General features: G+C 32.7%; 2 protein-coding genes and 1 long non-coding RNA gene across 5 annotated transcripts; all 3 read left to right on the top strand.

Moving 5' to 3' along the window:
- The first annotated feature begins 10,694 nt into the window (after positions 1-10,694).
- LOC106434083 lies at positions 10,695-16,745 on the top strand. 3 transcript variants are annotated; one of them, XR_002664500.2, is made up of 5 exons: positions 10,695-14,816; positions 14,891-15,031; positions 15,380-15,494; positions 15,630-15,790; positions 15,979-16,745. It is a non-coding gene; the product is annotated as an uncharacterized LOC106434083 (long non-coding RNA). The 3 variants fall into 3 exon arrangements; XR_007339735.1 differs by having other exon boundaries at positions 12,524-14,816; positions 14,917-15,031; positions 15,380-15,453; XR_001286688.3 differs by having other exon boundaries at positions 12,526-14,816; positions 15,380-15,453.
- Positions 16,746-18,502: 1,757 nt separating this feature from the next.
- Positions 18,503-19,219, top strand: LOC106434081 (pleckstrin homology domain-containing protein 1). Its single transcript, XM_013874916.3, has one exon. The coding sequence runs from the start codon at positions 18,637-18,639 to the stop codon at positions 19,072-19,074; it is 438 nt and encodes a 145-aa protein (XP_013730370.1). The 5' UTR covers positions 18,503-18,636; the 3' UTR covers positions 19,075-19,219.
- A 496-nt stretch (positions 19,220-19,715) lies between these two features.
- On the top strand, positions 19,716-21,390 carry LOC106434082 (UDP-glycosyltransferase 71D1-like). The gene has a single exon (XM_013874917.3). The coding sequence runs from the start codon at positions 19,874-19,876 to the stop codon at positions 21,272-21,274; it is 1,401 nt and encodes a 466-aa protein (XP_013730371.1). The 5' UTR covers positions 19,716-19,873; the 3' UTR covers positions 21,275-21,390.
- Positions 21,391-21,470: the final 80 nt, after the last annotated feature.

Below are 21,470 nucleotides of genomic sequence, written 5' to 3'. Positions count from 1 at the left end.
TTGGTCAACATGTGTTACCTCTTCCTGTGCCTGATTCGCCATTTCCAGCATTCTTTGATCTAGGATCCTCAACTTCATCTGATTCTTCTATGTTTCATTATGATGAACCTGATCCTGTTGTTTCTTCACCGCTTGCTGTGTCTGATAACAATCCTGTTGAACCTATTAATCGTTCTAAACGCCAAACTAAAGTTCCTGCTTACTTGGATCAGTATCATTGTTATCTTTTACAAAAGTCTCTTTTTCCATTTCATTCATCTCATACAACTTCATATCCAATATCTGCTTTCTTGTCATATGATAATGTGTCTGCGGATCATAGAAATTTTTTGTTAAACCTTACCACCACCTTTGCTCCAAAGACTTTTCACGAGGCTATCCGTTCCGATGAGTTTAAGGGTGCAATGAAAACTGAAATGGATTCTCTAGAAAGCACTGGCACTTGGTCTATATGTCAACTGCCTGAGGGAAAGCATCCGGTGGGATGTAAATGGGTTAATAAATACAAGTATAACCCTGATGGAACGGTTGAACGTCCAAAGTCTCGTTTAGTGGCTAAAGGTTACACTCAACTGGAGGGTCTTGACTATATCGATACGTTCTCACCAGTGGCAAAGTTGGGTACTTTCAGACTTCTCCTTAGTCTTGTTGCTGCTCGTAACTGGTTCACACTCCAGCTAGATATCATTAATGATTTCCTCAATGGGGATTTGGATGAGGAAATCTACATGACGATTCCTCAAGGATATGAAGAATTAACAGGAAAGACAGTTTCACCGGGCTCTGTATGTCGCCTTCACAAGTCTCTTTACGGTCTTAAGCAAGCGTCAAGACAGTGGAACTATAAGCTCTCTGCTGTTTTCTTTCATGAAGGCTTTGTTCAATCTCATGCAGATCATTCTCTGTTTGTGAAGCATTCCCCAACTCTATTTCTCGCAGCATTGATCTATGTTGATGATATATTGATCGTAGGGAATGATGAAGCAGCTATAGCTCACTTCAAAGATGTGCTTCAGGCCGCATCCAAGCTACGTGTTCTTGGTCCTGCTAAGTATTTCTTGGTTTTTGAGATTGCTCGCAATTCAACAGGGATCTCACTAAACCAAAGAAAGTACACATTGGAGCTCCTTCAAGATGCAGGCTATCTCGGGTGTAAGCCAGTTACAGTACCTATGGAGCCAAATCAGAAGCTATCTGAGTCTACTGGTACTCTATTACCCGATGCCTCTGTCTACAGGAAGATTGTGGGTCGTCTTTTGTATTTGGCTCACACACGACCAGACATTACTTATGCTGTACATAAGCTCAGCCAGTTCATGTCGGCTCCTCGTTCGGATCATCTTACGGCGGCTTATCGAGTGCTTCGGTACTTGAAAAATGATCCAGCACAAGGTCTGTTCCATAAAGCTAACGCTGATCTTACCTTGACTGCATTTAGTGATGCAGACTAGGCGACATGCCCTGACTCTCGACGCTCTGTTACTGGGTATTGTATGTTCCTTGGTACATCTCTAGTGTCTTGGCGTTCGAAGAAACAACCGACGGTTTCTAGAAGCAGTTCTGAAGCAGAGTACCGTGCTATGGCGGATGCAACTTGTGAGCTCATTTGGTTATCATCTTTGCTTCAGTCACTTCATAGCTCTCCTTCTGGTCCTGCAACATTGTTTTGTGACAATATGTCTGCACTACATATTGCCTCTAACCTTGTGTTCCACGAACGGACAAAACATATTGAGAATGATTGTCATGTAGTTCGGGAACGGTTGCAGAGTGGATTCTTGAAGACTATGCACGTCAAGAGTGAACATCAGCTGGCTGATTTGTTCACTAAAGCGGTTCAACCGAGTGTCTTCAAGACTTTGATGTCCAAGATGGGTATTCACAGGCTATTCATTCCATCTTGAGGGGGGGGGGGGGGGGGGGGGGGGGTATTAGAGTTATTAAACCGGATTGTACATATGATTAAACCGGTTAGCAATGTACATATAAATACTGATTGTATACGTTTATTTTTCATTAAGTGAAAATTACAGTTTGAAATCTCTAACAAACTTTACTCTCTCGCTCTCTTCATCACCATCTTCATCGAGCTTGAGCTCGAGCTTCACTAGCTCTAATACAAAATTAAACAATTAATCGGCCTTAAACAATTAATCGGCCTTTTCAATTTTCTCCGGTGAAACTGTCGCTTATGAGAGAGAGAGAGAGAAAGACTTACCAGTGACATTGAAGACATCCAAAATGATAAGAATGATAATAATCAAAATGCTCGTTCTCATATATACTATCCCGATTCCTTTGGAATATGAAGGGAACTACATCAATCTTGAGGAGGGGGGGGGGGTATTAGAGTTATTAAACCGGATTGTACATATGATTAAACCGGTTAGCAATGTACATATAAATACAGATTGTATACGTTTATTTTTCATTAAGTGAAAATTACAGTTTGAAATCTCTAACAAACTTTACTCTCTCGCTCTCTTCATCACCATCTTCATCGAGCTTGAGCTCGAGCTTCACTAGCTCTAATACAAAATTAAACAATTAATCGGCCTTTTCAATTTTCTCCGGTGAAACTGTCGCTTAAGAGAGAGAGAGAGAGAGAAAGACTTACCAGTGACATTGAAGACATCCAAAATGATAAGAATGATAATAATCAAAATGCTCGTTCTCATATATACTATCCCGATTCCTTTGGAATATGAAGGGAACTACATCAATTTAGGTATTTAATATTTAATTAATGACATACATTAATTTTAGGAGAAAAATAAGAAATTGGAGATTTTTTTTCCCGTGTGTGACATGGACAAAGCAACCTTTCTGATTGGATGATTTAATTGTCCTACGTGGACACACTCTCTGATGCTCATATAACCTTTTTAGTATAGGTTAGATAACCATCTCTCTGTAATGGCTGAATTAAGTATACAGTCGAACCAAACCGAAACACACAAAATTGTATGAAAAACTAATAAGTTAAATATACCCAAATGTATTTACATGTCACACATAATTTAACACCAAGACCGAAAGAGACTAAAATTAATCAAAATCAATCGGATTAACAAAACCAACAAAATCATGGACAACATATGCTAATTTTCTCAATCCTTTAACTCATGTAAATATTAAAAACCCATTAGATTTAATAAAAAAATCATGTTGAATTATAATTAGTAATAATTCGATATGAAAAATATATAATGAAAATAATACATTTAGTGTCACTTGTAAAAAAAAGACACATACATATTCATCACTTAAATAAATGATATTTAACTACTGTCAATAGTTTACAAATGATAGAATTCTCAAAATCATCTAAAAACCCGATAGTAAATTTGGATCACTTATTTATAACTGATATAAATATTTGAGAAATTCTGATAGCTATTTTTAAGTTATTGTCACAAAAATAGTTCTCTATGAAGAAATTGATTAAAATAAATTTTATTAAAGGGTAAAAATATATTATTTTTATCCTAGGGTTAACTAATCTAGACTTAAAGTTTAGAGTTAAGGAGTAAAATTTTGGAGCTAGGATTTCAAATTTTAAAAATAAAAAATAAATATTAAAATTTTCAAAATAAAAAGAACTATTTTGGTCATTTTATTTCTTGAGGGCTATTTTGTGACAAAAACTTAAAAATGATATTTGAGAAAAATTGCCCTAAAATATTACATCAATTAAAATAGTTGATATAAATATTTAATATCAATTATTACAACTGACACAAATATTAATACTCTCTCCGTTTTTTAATATAAGTCGTTCTATAGAAATTTTTTTGTTCCAAATTATATGTCGTTTTCGGTTTTCTATGTAAAATTTATTAAGAATTAATGTTGTATGACCAATGGTAATATATCTTATATTTTTCTATTGGTTGAATTGTGGTTAGGTAAATAATTAATAATGTTTTTGTTTAGAAAATATAAGAAATTAATGGTTTTCTTAATCTACGTGACTACGTGCATAGCTGTAAAACGACATATATTAAAAACAGAGGGAGTATTATTTACTCCGAAATGATACAATTTTTAGTATCGTTTACCGTTAGTGATAAGTACATATTAACATCATTGACAATAAATAATTAAATTAATTGCATCATTTGTTACTATAACAGTATTCGAGTCATCATTTTCAGAATCATATTTGTGTCAATAAAAAAATGATATTAACAACGTAAATAAATGATATATCTTGTTTCTTGTAGTGTATGAACCAACAAACCAAACTGAAAATCAAATGTCAATAACGCACACAAGATGTGATGGATATCTTTTTGGGAAGTTGGAACGTGCCAACACAAGAGGGGTGAAAAATCGACGGTGGCGAAGGAGAGAAATATATGCACCAACTTGCCGTACATCGTTGAGAAAGCAACGTTAGAAGAAGGTGAAGAATTGACGGCTCTCGTTTGGTAGTTGCTCATATCTTCTTAGCAGTTGATATTTATTGTTTCTTTCATTGGACTCTTCTCACCTCACTGATATAAATTTCCCTAAGTTTGGTCAATTTCATTTATAACACGTACGTTGGAATCTAGCCCCGCCCTAATTTCATACTTTTATTTATTTATTATGGTCTATATTTGGACCATCGAGAAGAACTCATAAGAAAAAATAGGGGACATATGGATTTTATATGATAGTTATCTCGTTTCGTGACTAGTTAATTTTAAGCATATCGGATATGAAATATATTGTTGAATTTTGGGTTTTTATAAATGTGTTGTGAAAACATGAAGTTCAATTGTCTTGTTTATGTGGTGGTTCATTTTTACAGCTTGGTATTTTCTTTAATGTGACCTAGTTCTTGATTTTCAGATCTAGAGTAAGAGACTTTGCATGTGCTGTTTTTCCCTTGGTTTAGAGATGTTTGGATCATTGGATGTCTGCAAGATTCGCTGGGTCTTGGTCTTCTAGGTCTCAATCACCGGTTGTTAGTGTTCCGCTTCATCTCTCGCTTGTTTCCTTCTGGCTTGGATCTGTATGAGCGTTGTGGGTTGTTGTTTCAGGTGGTGAAGAAGCTGTATTTCGGATATGGTGCAACGGCTGTCCGTCGTCTCTCTTTTATCTAGTTATGAATTTTGCAAGTGATGAAAGTCCTTGCTGATGGGAAATGACAAGAAAGACCAAAGTATTAAGACAAATTGGAAAATCAAACACTAAACGTCCGAGAAATCTTTTTTTTTTCCGTCGATTATAAATTTGATTAACGGGCCAAAAAACCCCCATAGTCCAAAATACAAAAGCCCAAGAAAGACGGGCCAAAATTAAAATAAGATTCCGGGCCCAAGGCCCAGCAACGAAACCCTAGGCTCCACGAGACTCCGCCGCCGCGTGGACAAACGCTGCGGCTCCGGCGTCGCACTCGCTTCGAAAGTCCACCGGGTAACCAACCATCGATTCACCCGGATCCACCGGAACTCACTGACTCCACACCATCTCGCCGTAAACGTCATCCACTCAAGTGAAACCCAAACCAGAGCGAATCAATCGAACGTCCGAGAAATCTATGGAGGGTAAATTAAAACAAAAACAAAAACAAAATCTTATCTATTTAAACAGAAGTCACAACATTGATTCATATGTGATTTTTTAAAAAATAGACCTAATGGATATATTCATAGAAAGTCATGTTACATTTAATCTCTAATCTTATCATTTAAATTATGGGACTACCAGAAATTTTTATTGGGCTATCAATAATTGAATTTAAAAAATAGATGATCTATTGGATTTATAGATAGTATAAATTAAATAGATATAATTTAATGTTGTAATACTAGACATTCATATGTTAAATATTTAAATATTTATCGATGTTAACTTTTAAAATTATAAATACTTTTTTTAAATAACAAAAATCATATTATCTAACAATGATTAATCTTTACTACCTTAAACCAATGAAAACAAATTTTAAACTATGTAGTTTATTTTAAAAATTAAACAAAAACTAAATGTTTAATTATTTACTCGATAGTATAAATCTATGTAGCGAAAAGTTTAATTTTTAAAAACTTTCTAAATTTGTGAAATGTTACAATATCTTTGAATATGACAATAAAACAATATTTTACTAATCTTTTTATATAGTTACAATTTTAATAATGAAATAATAATCCGAAAATATATATATAGAAGAAGATACAAATACTTGTGAAAGTTTAAAACAATCTATTCAATGAAAAAAATATACCGTAAACTTATTATGTTTTAAAAATTGATCGAAACATATATTATAATACATACCAATTTAAAATTGAAAACAAAATATTTATATAAAAATAAATGAAAACAAAAACCCGCACGGTGGCGCGGATCGAGATCTAGTCTAGTCTATTAAAATAGAAGTCAAAAAGAATCACAACCTCATTTCATGTGTGATTTTTAAGTTGGACCACCTTTAAATTTTTTATTAAATGCATTTAATAAGACTAATAATATAAATAATCTTTGAACTAATTTAATCATAATATCTTTTGATATCTTTTCATTTATAATATATATATTAAATGTTTTGAAAAATCTGGTTAAAAAGATTTTGACAAGATCCTAATTTTCCAAAATTATATGTAAATATTGTTTACTAATTTTGTAATTAGTTTTGAAATATTATTATACATTAATATATTCAGTTATTGTTTATTAAATGAAAACTAAATATTCTATCCTATTTTTATAAATTATATAATCACAATCAATCATATTAAAAAACATTATTGTGTTGATCTAAATATTTTAACAATGTTTTAATTTTCAAAAAGCTTATGTAAATGTTTTCATTAATTTTGTAATTAGCAATGAAATATTATTATGCATTAATATTTATACAGTTATTGTTTATAAATTTCTTTAAAAAATATTCTGTCATACTTCTATCTATTTTATAATCATAATCATCTATTCTATTAAAATAGAAGTCACAACCTCATTTCATATGTGATTTTTAAGTTGGACCACCTTTAATTTTTTTATTGAATGTATTTTAATAAGACTAATAATATATATAATATTTGAACTACTTTAATCATAATATATTTTGATATATTTTCATTTATAATATATATATATATTAAATATTTTGAAAAATCTGGTTAAAATGATTTTAACAAGATCCTAATTTTCTAAAATTATATGTAAATATTTTTACTAATTTCGTAATTAGTTTTGAAATATTATTATATATTAATATATTCAGTTATCGTTTATTAAATGAAAAATAAATATTCTATCCTATTTTTATCAATTATATAATCACAATCAATCATATTAAAAAAAATATTATGTTGATCTAAATATTTTAACAATGTTTTAATTTTCAAAAAGCTTATGTAAATGTTTTCATTAGTTTCGTAATTAGCTATGAAATATTATTATGCATTAATATTTATACAGGTATTGTTTATATTTTTTTAAAAAATATTCTGTCACACTTCTATCTATTTTATAATCATAATTAATTATGTTAAAATAAAATTAATATATTTAATTACATATGATAAAATTATATTAAAATAATAAATTTATAAATCTTATTTTCATAAATATAAAATATTTATATTAAAAATATATATAATATGATGAAATACTACAATACATGTATAAAAATTAACATATCTTAGATTTTTGTATGTACAATAATATATTATGTAAAATGAATAAACATAAAGATATTACTAAAATGAAATCTAATTTTAAAGGATGGTAAAAATTTAACATAATTAAATAAAAAATAATTTTAAAATATGTCTTTTCATCCATATACTAATTTGTTTAATAACTAAATGCAAATACAATAAGATAAATATATAATAAAAAGCAACAAATATATGTGATAGTTTTAAACAATTGATTATTTACAACATATAAACTATAAATCATTATATTTGAAATAGTTATACAAACATTTAAATATATGATTAAAATTAAAAATGTATACCACTAATGATCTAAAAAAAAAATATATATATATATATATATATATATATACATATAAAATTGAAAATAACACCCGCACCGTTAAAAATATATGCTTTCCGTAAGCAATGCTAGAAAGAAAAAATTTCAAAGTAGTTTGTATTCAAGAGACTCAAGTAAAAATGAATAGCAGATTCATAACCATGTAAATAAATTTTGATCAATCTAAATCTCATACCTAATCGATTTTGATCATAAATTCTTATTCTTCAAATCTCTTATAACAGGAACTTCCCTATGTTGCATTTCAACCAAAAGCCATAGAGCTTTGTGCCAGAGTAAGAATATATATGATATTTTTCACTCCCTGTGTAGTTCGGCCAACTTTTGTTTTTCATTTTGGCATTCTATATTGATGTTCTATATTTTTGCCTTGTGCCAGAAAGTATCAGATGATGAGAAAGGCTCTATCTGTCTGCAGGTGACTTACTCTTTTAAAATGAATAAGAGTACTATCTTTAATATATTGTAATTGTCCACTCTTGAAATTATCACACTGAAGTTGACAACCCCAATTTTTCCATACTGATCTGATGTTCAGGAGTGCCTTTGAAATCTTAGAAACAGAAGTTAAAGGATTCACAGATCCGAACCACAAAATCAAGATCAAGTGGTTAGTACTTTCACACTCTACTTTACTGACGATGTTAATATGAAGGATCCATAGAATACGTTATGTCATAATTGTTGTCATCGATAACTCTACAGGTCAAGATGGATCATATGGTAGCTGCACTGGCCAAAACCTTCAAATGTCCAGTAGTTGACACCATTCAGGCTCTTCCTCAACATCAGCAAGTAAGTTACATCACCGTAGACTTATTGATATCTGGTACTTCTGGTTCTCAAATCTTAACATGCTTGCATCATGCATATTTTCAAAACATATTCTAAAAGCTATAGAGAACAAATATAAGTCAGAAAGAAACTTAACGACCAGATGCTGGTGTTTATTTGGTGATGGCTAAGTAGACGTATCTGAAAGTTAGTAGTGGACTGTAATCACATTGCTTCTATTGAAATATTGCAGGTCGTAGTTTGTTCTGCTGCAAAGGCCTTTAGAGGAAGCAAAAAGGATAGAACCATTGCAGAGGTAATAATTTTTATTGATTGAACAATACACAAAACACATAACTAAAGTCTTAAAAGACATTGTACAAAGTTTTGCGCCTCTGTTTTGACACACTTGTATGCAGTTAAATAGGTTATACTTGGAAATTTGTAAATCTTCAATGATCACTCCAGCTGGAATAACAGAGTTCACTAACATGTGTACAGTGCTAAACGACCAGGTAATAACTGTTGGAACTATTTTTTGAACATTATGAATAATGTATTCATATGTCAAAAAAAGAAGTTTTATTTGAATGAGAAATGGAGGTCTAATATGTGTGATTTGAAAAACTTGTATAAAGAAGCAAATACACACATTGGATATTTGAACTTGGATTTGGGTTTTTTGATTTGTTAGTTGGACTTCATGTTCATTGACTTAATCTTATAAACTAAATATATGTTGATCTTTTATATTGATAAAATATAAAAAAGAAATCCATTTTAAAGTATATTATTTTGTTTGAATTGGTCAAAACAATAATAATTTTATTCTTTAATTTCTTGGTCAAAATGTGGAATAAATTCACATAATAATGACAAGAATTAAAAACTCCATTAGTGCACTATGGAGGTTTCATTTTTGTGTTGAAAAATGAAACTTGTGCTTCTCATTATATTTTTATATAAAGGCTTGTGAGCCATTTAGAAAATACACACATTCATACAATCAAGAACATTTCTCCCACTCAGAATAGTTATGCTAGTATTTTTTATTCTTTTGAGTCTGAGAGTACATCACAGAAATAGGTTCGATAGATTCTGTTTTTCGGTGATGGTAAACAGAAACAATGCTGCAGTTGTATCTTGGGAATCTGAGCGCCATAAAACCGTCACACTACGGGGCGTTTAAAGATTTAAGGAAAGAGATTAACTATCTCGACTCTGCAATTCTTCTTTATTTTTATATTTTGGTATTGAAATTTTAGTTTATGTTCTTATTATTCTTTACAAATATCAGTTGTCCTATGGTAGTAAAATAAGGTTCCTACACTCTTAAATCTTTAAAAATTGTTTATGCTTTTGCACTAACAATACTGATATTTGTTAAAAGTTATTGTTTTTTTTTAAGAACAGGTTAATCGACGGTCTCGAAACAAAATCTGGATTTGTGTTTTCTTCAACCAGCTTTTGAGATTGTGTAAAGCTTGTGTTCTTGAGCTAACATTATTTTTTGCAGGATCGGTTGAATTATTTAAAATAATTCTCCTGCACTTACGTGTTTCGGTTGTGATTTGCATGATTTATTGGTTATTAGTTTTATTCCTGTTCAGTCAATAGCAGTGATCGATCTTGTTTTCAGCACTAATGATAGTAACACTGGTTTAAGTTTTATGAAACTAGTCAACAGGTGCTGATCGTGGGTTCTAGCAATCGAACGGGAAGATAAATTGCAGGTTGTGGTGTTTGATTATTGATTATATTAAATTGCAAAATTTGATGATTTAAAAAAAATTATGTCAGTTTTTTATCATTTTCAATATGTTTTTTGAAAAGAAAAAGAGAAAAAAAAAACTGATGTAGATTTTATATCCAACCGTTACAAATTGCAAAGGAAAAAGGTTATTGCTTTTGGTCAAAGATATGTTTTAACTATTGATATTTAATTAGTAAAACAATATGTGGAATAAAACGTTTTTCTGGATTACTTATTGTGGAGTTGTTGTTTAAACTTTATTAGTCATATGTTTGGTATTGAGTAGTATATTAATCTGGGTTTGGTTTCTAGTGAACAAACCCATATGACAATATAGCTAAACCAAAGTGATTAATAAAATCTCGATTTTTAAGAGATCGAATGATATATATATGGAAATGGATTTAGTGAGTCGACGCCCCAAATTAAGTTTGGGAGAGGTCTGCCACATATAAATCATTTGCCATAGGAAATAAAATGTTTGTTGATATTGGTCATAAACATTTATATTTCATCAATGCTTAAATGCAAGTTACAAGAAGATTGACCATGCAAAAACAATGATAATTTTCAGACCAATATGATTGAAACTGACATGTGTATTGTAGTTTATAAAGTCAATATGGTTGAAAATAATCATATATAATGGTGGTTTTGATGACACAAATAATATCTTGTGTATATTTGTTAAAAAAGCAAAATATGTGTTTGGAAAAGATCCAAAACATACAAGTTAGATTTATAAATCAACTTGAGAGAACTATGAAAATAGTTGTATGTAAAATGTGAATTTCTAAGAATGAAACACATTTTTTCAAGAAAATTGTAATAATTTTTGAAATTGCTTTTAATTCATTTAAATCTAAAGGAGTTGTAGATTAATTTTCTAAACTCTTAAGAGATGTTAAATGTAATTATGCATGTTTTGAGCTATCTCAAAAAATGTGGGGGAAGCTTTGCTTACCATATAAAGTCGTTGGCAAGAGGTCATATGAACTTAGTGATAGTTATCACAATATAATTTTTTTTATTAAAAAAAAAAACAAGCTAGTGTCATACACTGAGTTTTGTGTATAATGGTTAATTGTATCTTGAATAAAAGATGACAAAAATCATTAGACAATTGATCTCCACTAATCTCAAGAGATTATGTTCACTATGGTGACAACCTAGGATCCTTTAATTAAAGGTGTGTCATGAGATCAAATTGTTATATCATCAAAAGGAATGGGTCGCCTGTGAATTAAGATGAGGTTTCGCGGTAACTCTACCTAACTGACTGGAGATCCCAAGAAATAGGTTCAAGGAGACAACTAAGTGAAACTAAGTCTGTCCAAAGCACTGTAAGACTTCGGTCTATACCCAGTTCCTATGATGATTAAACAGTGCTACATGTAAAGAATACAGGATAAGCATTAGCTTTTAATGATTTGTGTCCATAGCTTTGAGATATGAATGGAGTAGTACATGATACTCCTCTAAACAAAGTTAATGGCAAATCACCTTGTGAGTGTGAAATGGGGCCGTTTCTAGGAGAATGAAGGAAAGGCTATATTCTCCAAGTTCACTCATGATTAACCAAGACTGTTCACGGCCAAAATGAACACAATAGAGAACCTAGTTCTGTGAGAGAATGAAGCTGTGTTATGGCTATTGTCTAGGTTTACACCAAAGCCCGGGAGGTTCAAGACATCATGGCCACCTCCTGGCCGAGTAAATCCGATAGCTATTAACAATGACTGGTTCAAGGCTGAAAAATTGCTACCAACTCATCATGCAGTGGATTTTTCGTTTGTACTCTCAAAAGTCCTTAGTTAGGTCTTGTCGAGTCTTGTCTAGGAAGTTGAGTCTTGTCTAGAAAGTCTGTCGAGTCGTCTAGTGTCTAGAGTCATTTCTATTCATGTGGGGGATTGTTGGAACTATTTTTTGAACATTATGAATAATGTATTCATATGTCAAAAAAAAGAAGTTTTATTTGAATGAGAAATGGAGGTCTAATGTGTGTGATTTGAAAAACTTGTATAAAGAAGCAAATACACACATTGGATATTTGAACTTGGATTTGGGTTTTTTGATTTGTTAGTTGGACTTCATGTTCATTGACTTAATCTTATAAACCAAATATATGTTGATCTTTTATATTGATAAAATATAAAAAAGAAATCCATTTTAAAGTATATTATTTTGTTTGAATTGATCAAAACAATAATAATTTTATTCTTTAATTTCTTGGTCAAAATGTGGAATAAATTCACATAATAATGACAAGAATTAAAAACTCCATTAGTGCACTATGGAGGTTTCATTTTTGTGTTGAAAAATGAAACTTGTGCTTCTCATTATATTTCTATATAAAGGCTTGTGAGCCATTTAGAAAATACACACATTCATACAATCAAGAACATTTCTCCCACTCAGAATAGTTATGCTAGTATTTTTTATTCTTTTGAGTCTGAGAGTACATCACAGAAATAGGTTCGATAGATTCTGTTTTTCGGTGATGGTAAACAGAAACAATGCTGCAGTTGTATCTTGGGAATCTGAGCGCCATAAAACCGTCACACTACGGGGCGTTTAAAGATTTAAGGAAAGAGATTAACTATCTCGACTCTGCAATTCTTCTTTATTTTTATATTTTGGTATTGAAATTTTAGTTTATGTTCTTATTATTCTTTACAAATATCAGTTGTCGTATGGTAGTAAAATAAGGTTCCTACAATAACTCCTATTAAGAATACACATCAACTGATAGGAGATAATGAGCTAGAGTAACTCTCATGTTTTGTTGGTTGTATACTTATATAATTAAAGATAAACTGAAAGAGACAGTCTGGATTGGCACGAGGGATTTTGAAACTCAGTGAAGCTCAGAACGATAAGTTAAAGAGTGAGCCTAAGAGTAGATGAAGCAGACATCGCATTTGCTCACAAGGTTACCCCCCCCCCCCAAGCAGACATCGCATGGCTAGCTACAAAACAGCGAAATGGTAAAGTTAAGGCGGTTCATAAAGTAATAGTACTTTCTCCGTTCCTAAAAAATTTATATTCTAGAGAAAATTTTTGTTTTAAAAAGATACATATTTTATATTTTCAATATAATTTTTTTCAACTAATAATGAAAAATTGTGAAGTTCAAGAACATTAATTGCATTTCTTAAAATTTTATTGGTTTAAAAATATAAAAAATATAAAATTATAAAAAACTATGCATTTATAGGTAAGTTTTAATATGTTTTATTAAGAAGTGTTAAAATTCTAAAACATGTTTAGTGTATATTAAAATTACGTTAAAGAATATATTTGACTGATATATTCTAAATAATAAAATATATTATTCTATATTTTATGACTAAATAATATAGTATGCAAACGTATATAGGAAATAAAAGAAAAGAAATTAAAGGAGATAAAAATAATCGATGGGGAATAGTATGGCGTATATGAAAAGTACGGTGTATATATAAAAATATGAGAAAAAGAAAGATTACAAATAGAAATAGAAGTATGAAAACAAATGAGATGATAAAGAAAAAAAATACTATTTTATTAATTGTGGCCATATATATAGTTACGTGGACGTATAAGGAAAAAAGTGAGAGAGGGAGAGAGAGAGAGGGAGGAGAGATGCAGAGAGTGAATGGGAGGAGGGAGAGAGAGGGAGAGAGAGAGGGAGAGGGAGAGGGAGAAAAGGAGAGACAGAATGTGTAGTTAATACAATAACATTTTTTTAATATTACATGTCAGAGAGAGAAAGATATATAGATATACAAAGAGAGAAAGATAGAGAAAAAAAAAGAAATATTGATTCAGAGGAAATGATGAAGGGATTTAGAGATGGAGATTGGGAAGAGAGATAGAGTGAGAGATAGAAGAAAGAGAGATTGTATAATCTTATACTATAAAGAAGAGGGATTCTCTTACGGGAAGGAGACACGTCAGAAAATCGGTTAACCACGTTGCGACACCTGTCCCCTTGCTTTAAATGTTGCGTTCCATTTATTTGATCATGGGTTTCTTTTCTAATTTTGTTGGGCTGCCTCCACATGATCAGGCCCGTCTACCTCTACAATCACTAAATGTCGCGTTTTCAATTAGTGCTTGGAGAGTCTCTCTCTCTGCCGTCTCCACCCTTCCTCCATTGCCAATCTTTCGTCTTCCTCCTTCCTTCGGTGGGAGATGAAGCAGTAACCGATACCCCTCATAAAACCCTCCTTAATCAATTACACACGATTTCCATTCAATGCGATCCTGGAGAGTGCAAAGGCGGTGGAGGCTCTGCTATAAAAAGGTACGAGTTCATGCTTTCATAATCATCCTTCGTTCTAAACCAATCAGTATACTAAATTTTGAGTCATGGCTAAGGTGTGGTCTTACTCTCCGATCTTCAGACTGGCTGCTCCTCCTCCTCTGTTCAAGTTCGCCTGCTCCGATTTTGGGAGGCCAGAAACGTCCAGCGTGGGGGGAGAGCTAATGAAAGTCGACATGCTCCTTCTAAATTCTCAGGTTATCTGTTTACTACTATTTTTGTTTAGATTTTTGATTATATCTCCGGTTAAATTCTATACAAATCGCCACCGTCTTGATTCCAGATAATAATAATTCATTGTGTTTTGGAGTTCTTGCTGTAGAATAATGGCTGACCCATTTCCCAGCTATTGATGTTTGATATATTTTTTTTCTAATCTTCGTATTTTTACGGCTGAGAAAATAAACCGTTTCAGACAGTTAGTTGATGTTTATATATGTTCCACCATGCTGGATCCATATTATTACAAACTTCTTTCGTACCTATTTTTTGTTTCTTCAACTGAGGAATTCTCAGCTTTGATGATTTCATTGCTTATATTTCAGGCGACTATGTTGCCGGCGAAGCTCACGATGCTTCATGTACACGAAGCTCACAGAGCAGTGGAAATGGTTTGATGGTAAAATCTTATATCAGTTTATGTACAGGGTCACTGTTTCCGTAAGAGTTGTTTTACGCTCTTAGTTTTAAGTTTTAATTTTGATTCTTACACTAACCAAATTTTGTTCTTGATTCATATTATTGTATGTGATGTTGTTGTGGTGATTATAATTTAAAATATTTGGTTTATGTTAGCATTTAAGCGAAACAATGCATCATCTCGCCCTGGAGATCATTGGTGTTGGGAAGAAGAAGCTTTATGCAGCCAAGGTTGAACTTCAAGGAGTCGCAGGAGTTCAAGTCTGCCAATGATGTTTCCCCTACCATTACTCCCTTCTATCTTGGCTGCAAATAAGGTATGACCACGAACATTACATATATGTATGCAAGACATATATTAATCTTAAGGAAAATTTTGATCCTGAAAATTTGGTTTCTGTGGACAGATGACCATGAATATAGAAGGAGATCAATTCCATGAAATGATAATTTCTCTTTGCAAAACTTGCTCTGTTTCTCACTTTGGCATTGTTGGTTTTTTCAGGGCTGTGTTTGATCCAATGGAAGGATTATAACACTTTTACGCACTAGCTATCTATGGAATGACCCGAGAGAGCAAAATGATGGAGCATCAAGGATCACATCTGATGTGGGGATAAAAGGAGCTTATTGCTAAGAACTCTGTTCGTCTTCCCACCTACTCAGTGACACGAATCTAGGCCGCTGTTTCATGCCTGATCTTGGGTCATTTGTGAGATTCAACATGTTGGTAACAGAGCTACTTTGATAGATCCATCATCACCCGATTGTACGACGAACAACAGCAATATCGACAGAAGCCTGAAAACAGAGAACAACAAAAACTCAAATCTTTGAAAAGAAATAGAGACAAGACAGGAAGTCACATCCTTATTGGTGACCATCCTCACAATGATTCTGAGATATGAAGTTTCAAGCTCATATCTGATGAGAATCAATGGAAGTCTAAGAAACCAAGAACAAATAAAGAAAGAGTTGGTTCATTAAAGATCAGTTTCCAACATTCAACTTCTTTGTATGATAGTGTCGAGCCATATGAAGAGGCAAATGCACAGATGAAAGATATAATATACAAAACGGCTGCATTTAGACCGGTGAATATTCCATTGTTGAAGATAATGGATCAGATGAACTTTATGAAGACCATTATAACTTTTTACGTTTCATTTTCGGACCCAGTAGTTTATTTGGAGTTGTTAGTGTGTGCTTTTTCTAAGTCTTAAACTTTGGTTTGAACCGTCTGTTTAATTAACGCAAGTCATTCTCAACGAATTACACATTTTAACTTCGGTAGTCCAAGCTATCGTTGTGATATTCAAAACTTGGAGCATCGTTACAATGATAATTTGGGTCTTATATCAATACTTTTAAAAACATATAATTTACAATGCTTCTTAAGGTTACATCTCAGGAAAAAATATCTTCAGATGCAAGTTAAGCAACTCTTAACCCGAAAAGCTCAAAAAATTTAGTGAAGTCACTAAAAATTTATTCCACACATAAGATTACAAACCTTTGCCTCTACATTTTAATCTTAAGTTAGTCATTTATATTTATTTCAAAACTTCTAATCAATAATATTGATAACATTAACTTCGTTTCAAATATAATAATAGTTTCATATTATCTAGGGCAATTCTCTCGAATAGACTTTTTTAAGTTTTTTGTCACAAAAATAGTTCTAAAAAAATAAAATGACCAAAATAGATTTTTTTATTTTGAAAATTTTAAAAAATTTTAGTTTTTAAAATTTGAAATAATACTCCCAAAACCCCACTCCTTAACTCTAAACCCTAAACCCTAAATCATAAACCATAAACCCTAAATTCTAAATCCTAAACACAAAAACATACCCCTTAATAAAATATTTTGGTCATTTTGATATTTAAGGTCTATATTTGTGATAAAAACTTTTTATACTATCCTAGAAAATTTTTCTATTATCTATTTGTCTGTCTTAAAATATTTACTTATAATAAAACAAATTATTTCTTTCTCATGACGTAAATTATTACTTTTTCAAAAATGGTAAAAAAAACAATTAACAAATATATAAATAAGAGAGGATAGCAATTTTACAAAAGATTATAAAGTTGTAAAAAATATTAATTTTACAAAAATTATTAATTTTATAAAAAATTGATGTTAGTTTTCAGTATAATTGAACTAAAATAAACATCGAGAGAAAATAAATCATTATAGTTAACAAGTATTATAGTTAGACAAAGACAAATATATAATTTTAAAAATGAATAGTAAAATAAATATTTAAAAATAAACTACACATTTAAAATATTTTTTATTAATAATTTATTTATTTGCCCGTCCGTAGGGCGGGTGTGCTCTAGTAACAATTATATTCTAGGTTCATAAATAGTATAGAACAAAATCTTATTTCTTGTTATAACTGTACGTATTTAATTTATCAATATATGTTCATTTTACAAAATTCAAAACTTTTTATATATAATTTTATTTTATGTTTTTTATAAGTATTAAAAAAATTCAAATAAATATTTTTTAAACTTATAAAGTCAATTAAAAAGAAGAGGTGAAAATGAGAAAGGGCAAAATAGAAATTAATACATAAATATCATAGCCTAATGAAGGTTATGGTTATATTGTTGATTTTTTTTTTGTTTGTTATGTGCATGTCACCAAATTTCTTTTTTTTAAAAAAAAAAATTTCGAAATTTTTTTTTATATTTTTTTCAAAAAAAATTCTTGAAAATCGAAAATCATGTTTGAAACTATTTTTTATATTTTTTTTAATTATTTTTTTATATATTTATTAGAATCTTAAGTTTCACGTTCCTAAATTTTTATCATATACTTCAACTCTGAACTCTAAATGTAGATTAATTAACTCTAGAAATAAAAGTAATTAATGTAAATATAAAAAGTGGTATAATGAATGTGGTATTTGCAGTAATTTCCGTGTAAAGGGAGGGCAGTAATAAGCAGCGATTAGTAATGAAAATCTCTCAACAGTTATTGCGTGTCCCGATAATACGCAGCGTGAACACTTACACGACCGACTTCATAGAAAGAGTGACCAATACGCTGCGTTTTAAAGGAAATCAATTACTAAAAAGGAAGCGATCAAGGCAGTTGAGACTTGAGAGACGAGCCGTGTGTGCGAGAGAGATTTAAGGGAGAGAGGATGGAGAATCTATGGCGAATCGCGACTGGTCAAGATCCGAACCGAGAAGATTACGAAGGGATCGAGTTCTGGTCCAACCCAGAGCGATCCGGTTGGCTAACCAAGCAGGGCGATTACATAAAGACCTGGCGCCGACGCTGGTTCGTGCTCAAGCGAGGGAAGCTCCTCTGGTTCAAGGACCAAGCCGCCGCCGAAACCCGCGGATCCACGCCGCGCGGCGTGATCTCGGTGGGGGATTGTCTGACAGTCAAAGGAGCTGAGGACGTGGTGAACAAGCCTTTCGCCTTCGAGATTTCCAGCGGGAGCTACACCTTGTTCTTCGTGGCGGATAACGACAAGGAGAAAGAGGAGTGGATCAACTCTATCGGTAGGTCCATCGTGCAGCACTCGAGATCGGTTACTGATTCTGAAGTCCTCGATTACGATCACAGGCCGTGACTTTAGCTCAAACTCTTCGATGTAATGTTTGATTTTACGATTTCGCCTTTAGGGTTTCCACTCTTGTGTCTCTTCTCTTGCTTAATTATTGTACCTCAACGCAATGTAAGTATGGCTTCTAGATCCTAATGTCTCTTTGTTATGATTTATCTTCTTGATCGATTCTGTTGACTCAATATTAGAAGGTAAACGTTCACAGCAGCACAACAAGAACTAGCTTCCCAGATTCTCATTCTCCGATCTGGTTTAGTTCGGTTTATTCGGGTTGGACAGTTCGGTTTTTTGGTTAGTGGAAACTGAGAATTTTGCCAAATTGACTTCCAGTTGTATCACGTGTTCCAAAAAATATATATATACAATTGTATTACTTCAAGCAGAACCAAAATTTTAAATTTACGGTTAAATTAGATAATTTTGGTTAGTTTATTCGAAATAATTGTATAAGTTGGTTTGCTTTAGATTTCCGGAAATTTTGAGACATTCTCGGTTTGGCTCAAAACCGCAGGCTCTGTGATTAGTTTATCAGAACGAAGAAAGAGAGACGCAAGAAAATAGATTTCTTTTCGTTGGTTGTGGATCCCACTTGCTGATGTCGGCCATTATCTTTTAAAGTTTATCTTCTCTCTTGAAACTGCCAAAGTGCCGAGGACCACCTCAACATTTTTGAAACAGTAATCATCACGTGTGACAATGTCAAGATGAAACTTAACTCTCTTTTTCCGTAATTAGTTTGCTGTTCTTGTCATTACAAGAAAAAAGCCCGAGGAGAGGAAAGAACAAAAGCTACCTTTTGTTAGAGATGAGGAACACAGAGCTCATCTTCATCCCAACACCAACCGTTGGTCACCTCGTTCCGTTTCTTGAACTTGCTAGGCGTCTCATTGATCAGGACGATAGGATCCGTATCACAGTCCTCGTGATGAAGCTCCAAGGTCAGTCTCATCTGGACGCCTATGTTAACTCAATTGCCTCGTCTCTGCCCTATGTTAGATTCATTGATGTCCCTGAGCTAGAAGATAAACCAACACTTGGCAGTACTCAATCCGCGGAAGCCTTCGTATACGACTTTACTGAGAGAAACATCCCTCTCGTGAGAAACATAGTCTTGAGCATCTTATCGTCTCCTGCACTAGATGGAGTTAAGGTCAAGGGAATAGTCGCTGATTTTTTCTGCCTCCCCATGGTTGAAGTTGCAAGAGACGTAACTCTCCCTTTCTATGTGTTTTTGACTACAAGTTCCGGGTTCCTAGCTATGCTGCAGTATCTAGCAGATAGACATAGTAACGATACATCGGTTTTTGTAAGAGATTCTGGAGAAATGCTATCGATTCCTGGCTTTGTAAACCCTGTTCCAGTCAATGTTCTCCCGACAGCTCTGTTTATGGAAGATGGTTATGACGCTTACCTCAAACTTGCCATGTTGTTTAACAAAACCAATGGAATACTAGTGAATAGCTCCATTGATATTGAGCCTTGCTCCGTGAATCATTTTAGTAGTGAAAAGAGTTACCCTCCTGTTTATGCTGTTGGCCCTATGTTTAACCCCAAGGCCCAGCCTCATCCGGATCAGGACCTTGGGGTTCGTGACGAGCTCATGAAATGGGTTGACGATCAGCCCGAGGCGTCTGTTGTGTTCCTTTGTTTCGGAAGTATGGGGAGGTTAAAGGGCTCACTAGTGAAGGAAATAGCACACGGACTTGAGCTTTGTCACTACAGATTCATCTGGTCACTCCGCACTGAAGAGGATGATGATTCTTTGCCCGAGGGGTTCCTCGACCGTGTCAAAGGACGGGGGATGGTATGCCGTTGGTCTCCTCAGGTGGAAATATTGAACCATGAGGCAGTGGGAGGTTTTGTTTCTCATTGCGGATGGAACTCTATAGTAGAGAGTTTATGGTTTGGTGTGCCGACCGTGACGTGGCCGATGTATGCAGAGCAACAGCTCAATGCGTTTCTGATGGTGAAGGAACTGAACCTCGCGGTGGAGCTGAAGCTTGATTACAGGGCACGTAGGGATGAGCTTGTGAGTGCAAGCGAGATAGAGACAGCTATTCGTTGTGTGATGAGCAAGGATGATGGTTTAGTGAGGAAGAGAGTGATGGATATCTCTCAGATGGTGCGGAGAGCCACGTTGAATGGTGGATGTTCGTATTTGGCTACTGAGAAATTCATACAGGACGTGATAGGAGTCAAGCCATAGACCTTTTTTTCTTGTCCATAAGCTATGTAATCTTGTTTATGTTATGGTCCTATGGATTTGCTTACTTTTGAACGTTGTTCCTTTCGTTGAGGTTTAAACATTCATTAGTTGTCTCATGCATGAAGCTTCTTTGCCTCTAATTACAACGTTTGCTATTTGTTTTGTACCAAATCAGTTAGTTTCCTTAGTTGTCCTC

The sequence above is a fragment of the Brassica napus genome, chromosome A5, assembly GCF_020379485.1.
Source record: "Brassica napus cultivar Da-Ae chromosome A5, Da-Ae, whole genome shotgun sequence".
Classification (NCBI taxonomy): domain Eukaryota; kingdom Viridiplantae; phylum Streptophyta; class Magnoliopsida; order Brassicales; family Brassicaceae; genus Brassica; species Brassica napus.
The sequence above is the reverse complement of the archived record's forward strand: the minus strand, read 5'-3'. Positions and strand labels throughout refer to the sequence as shown.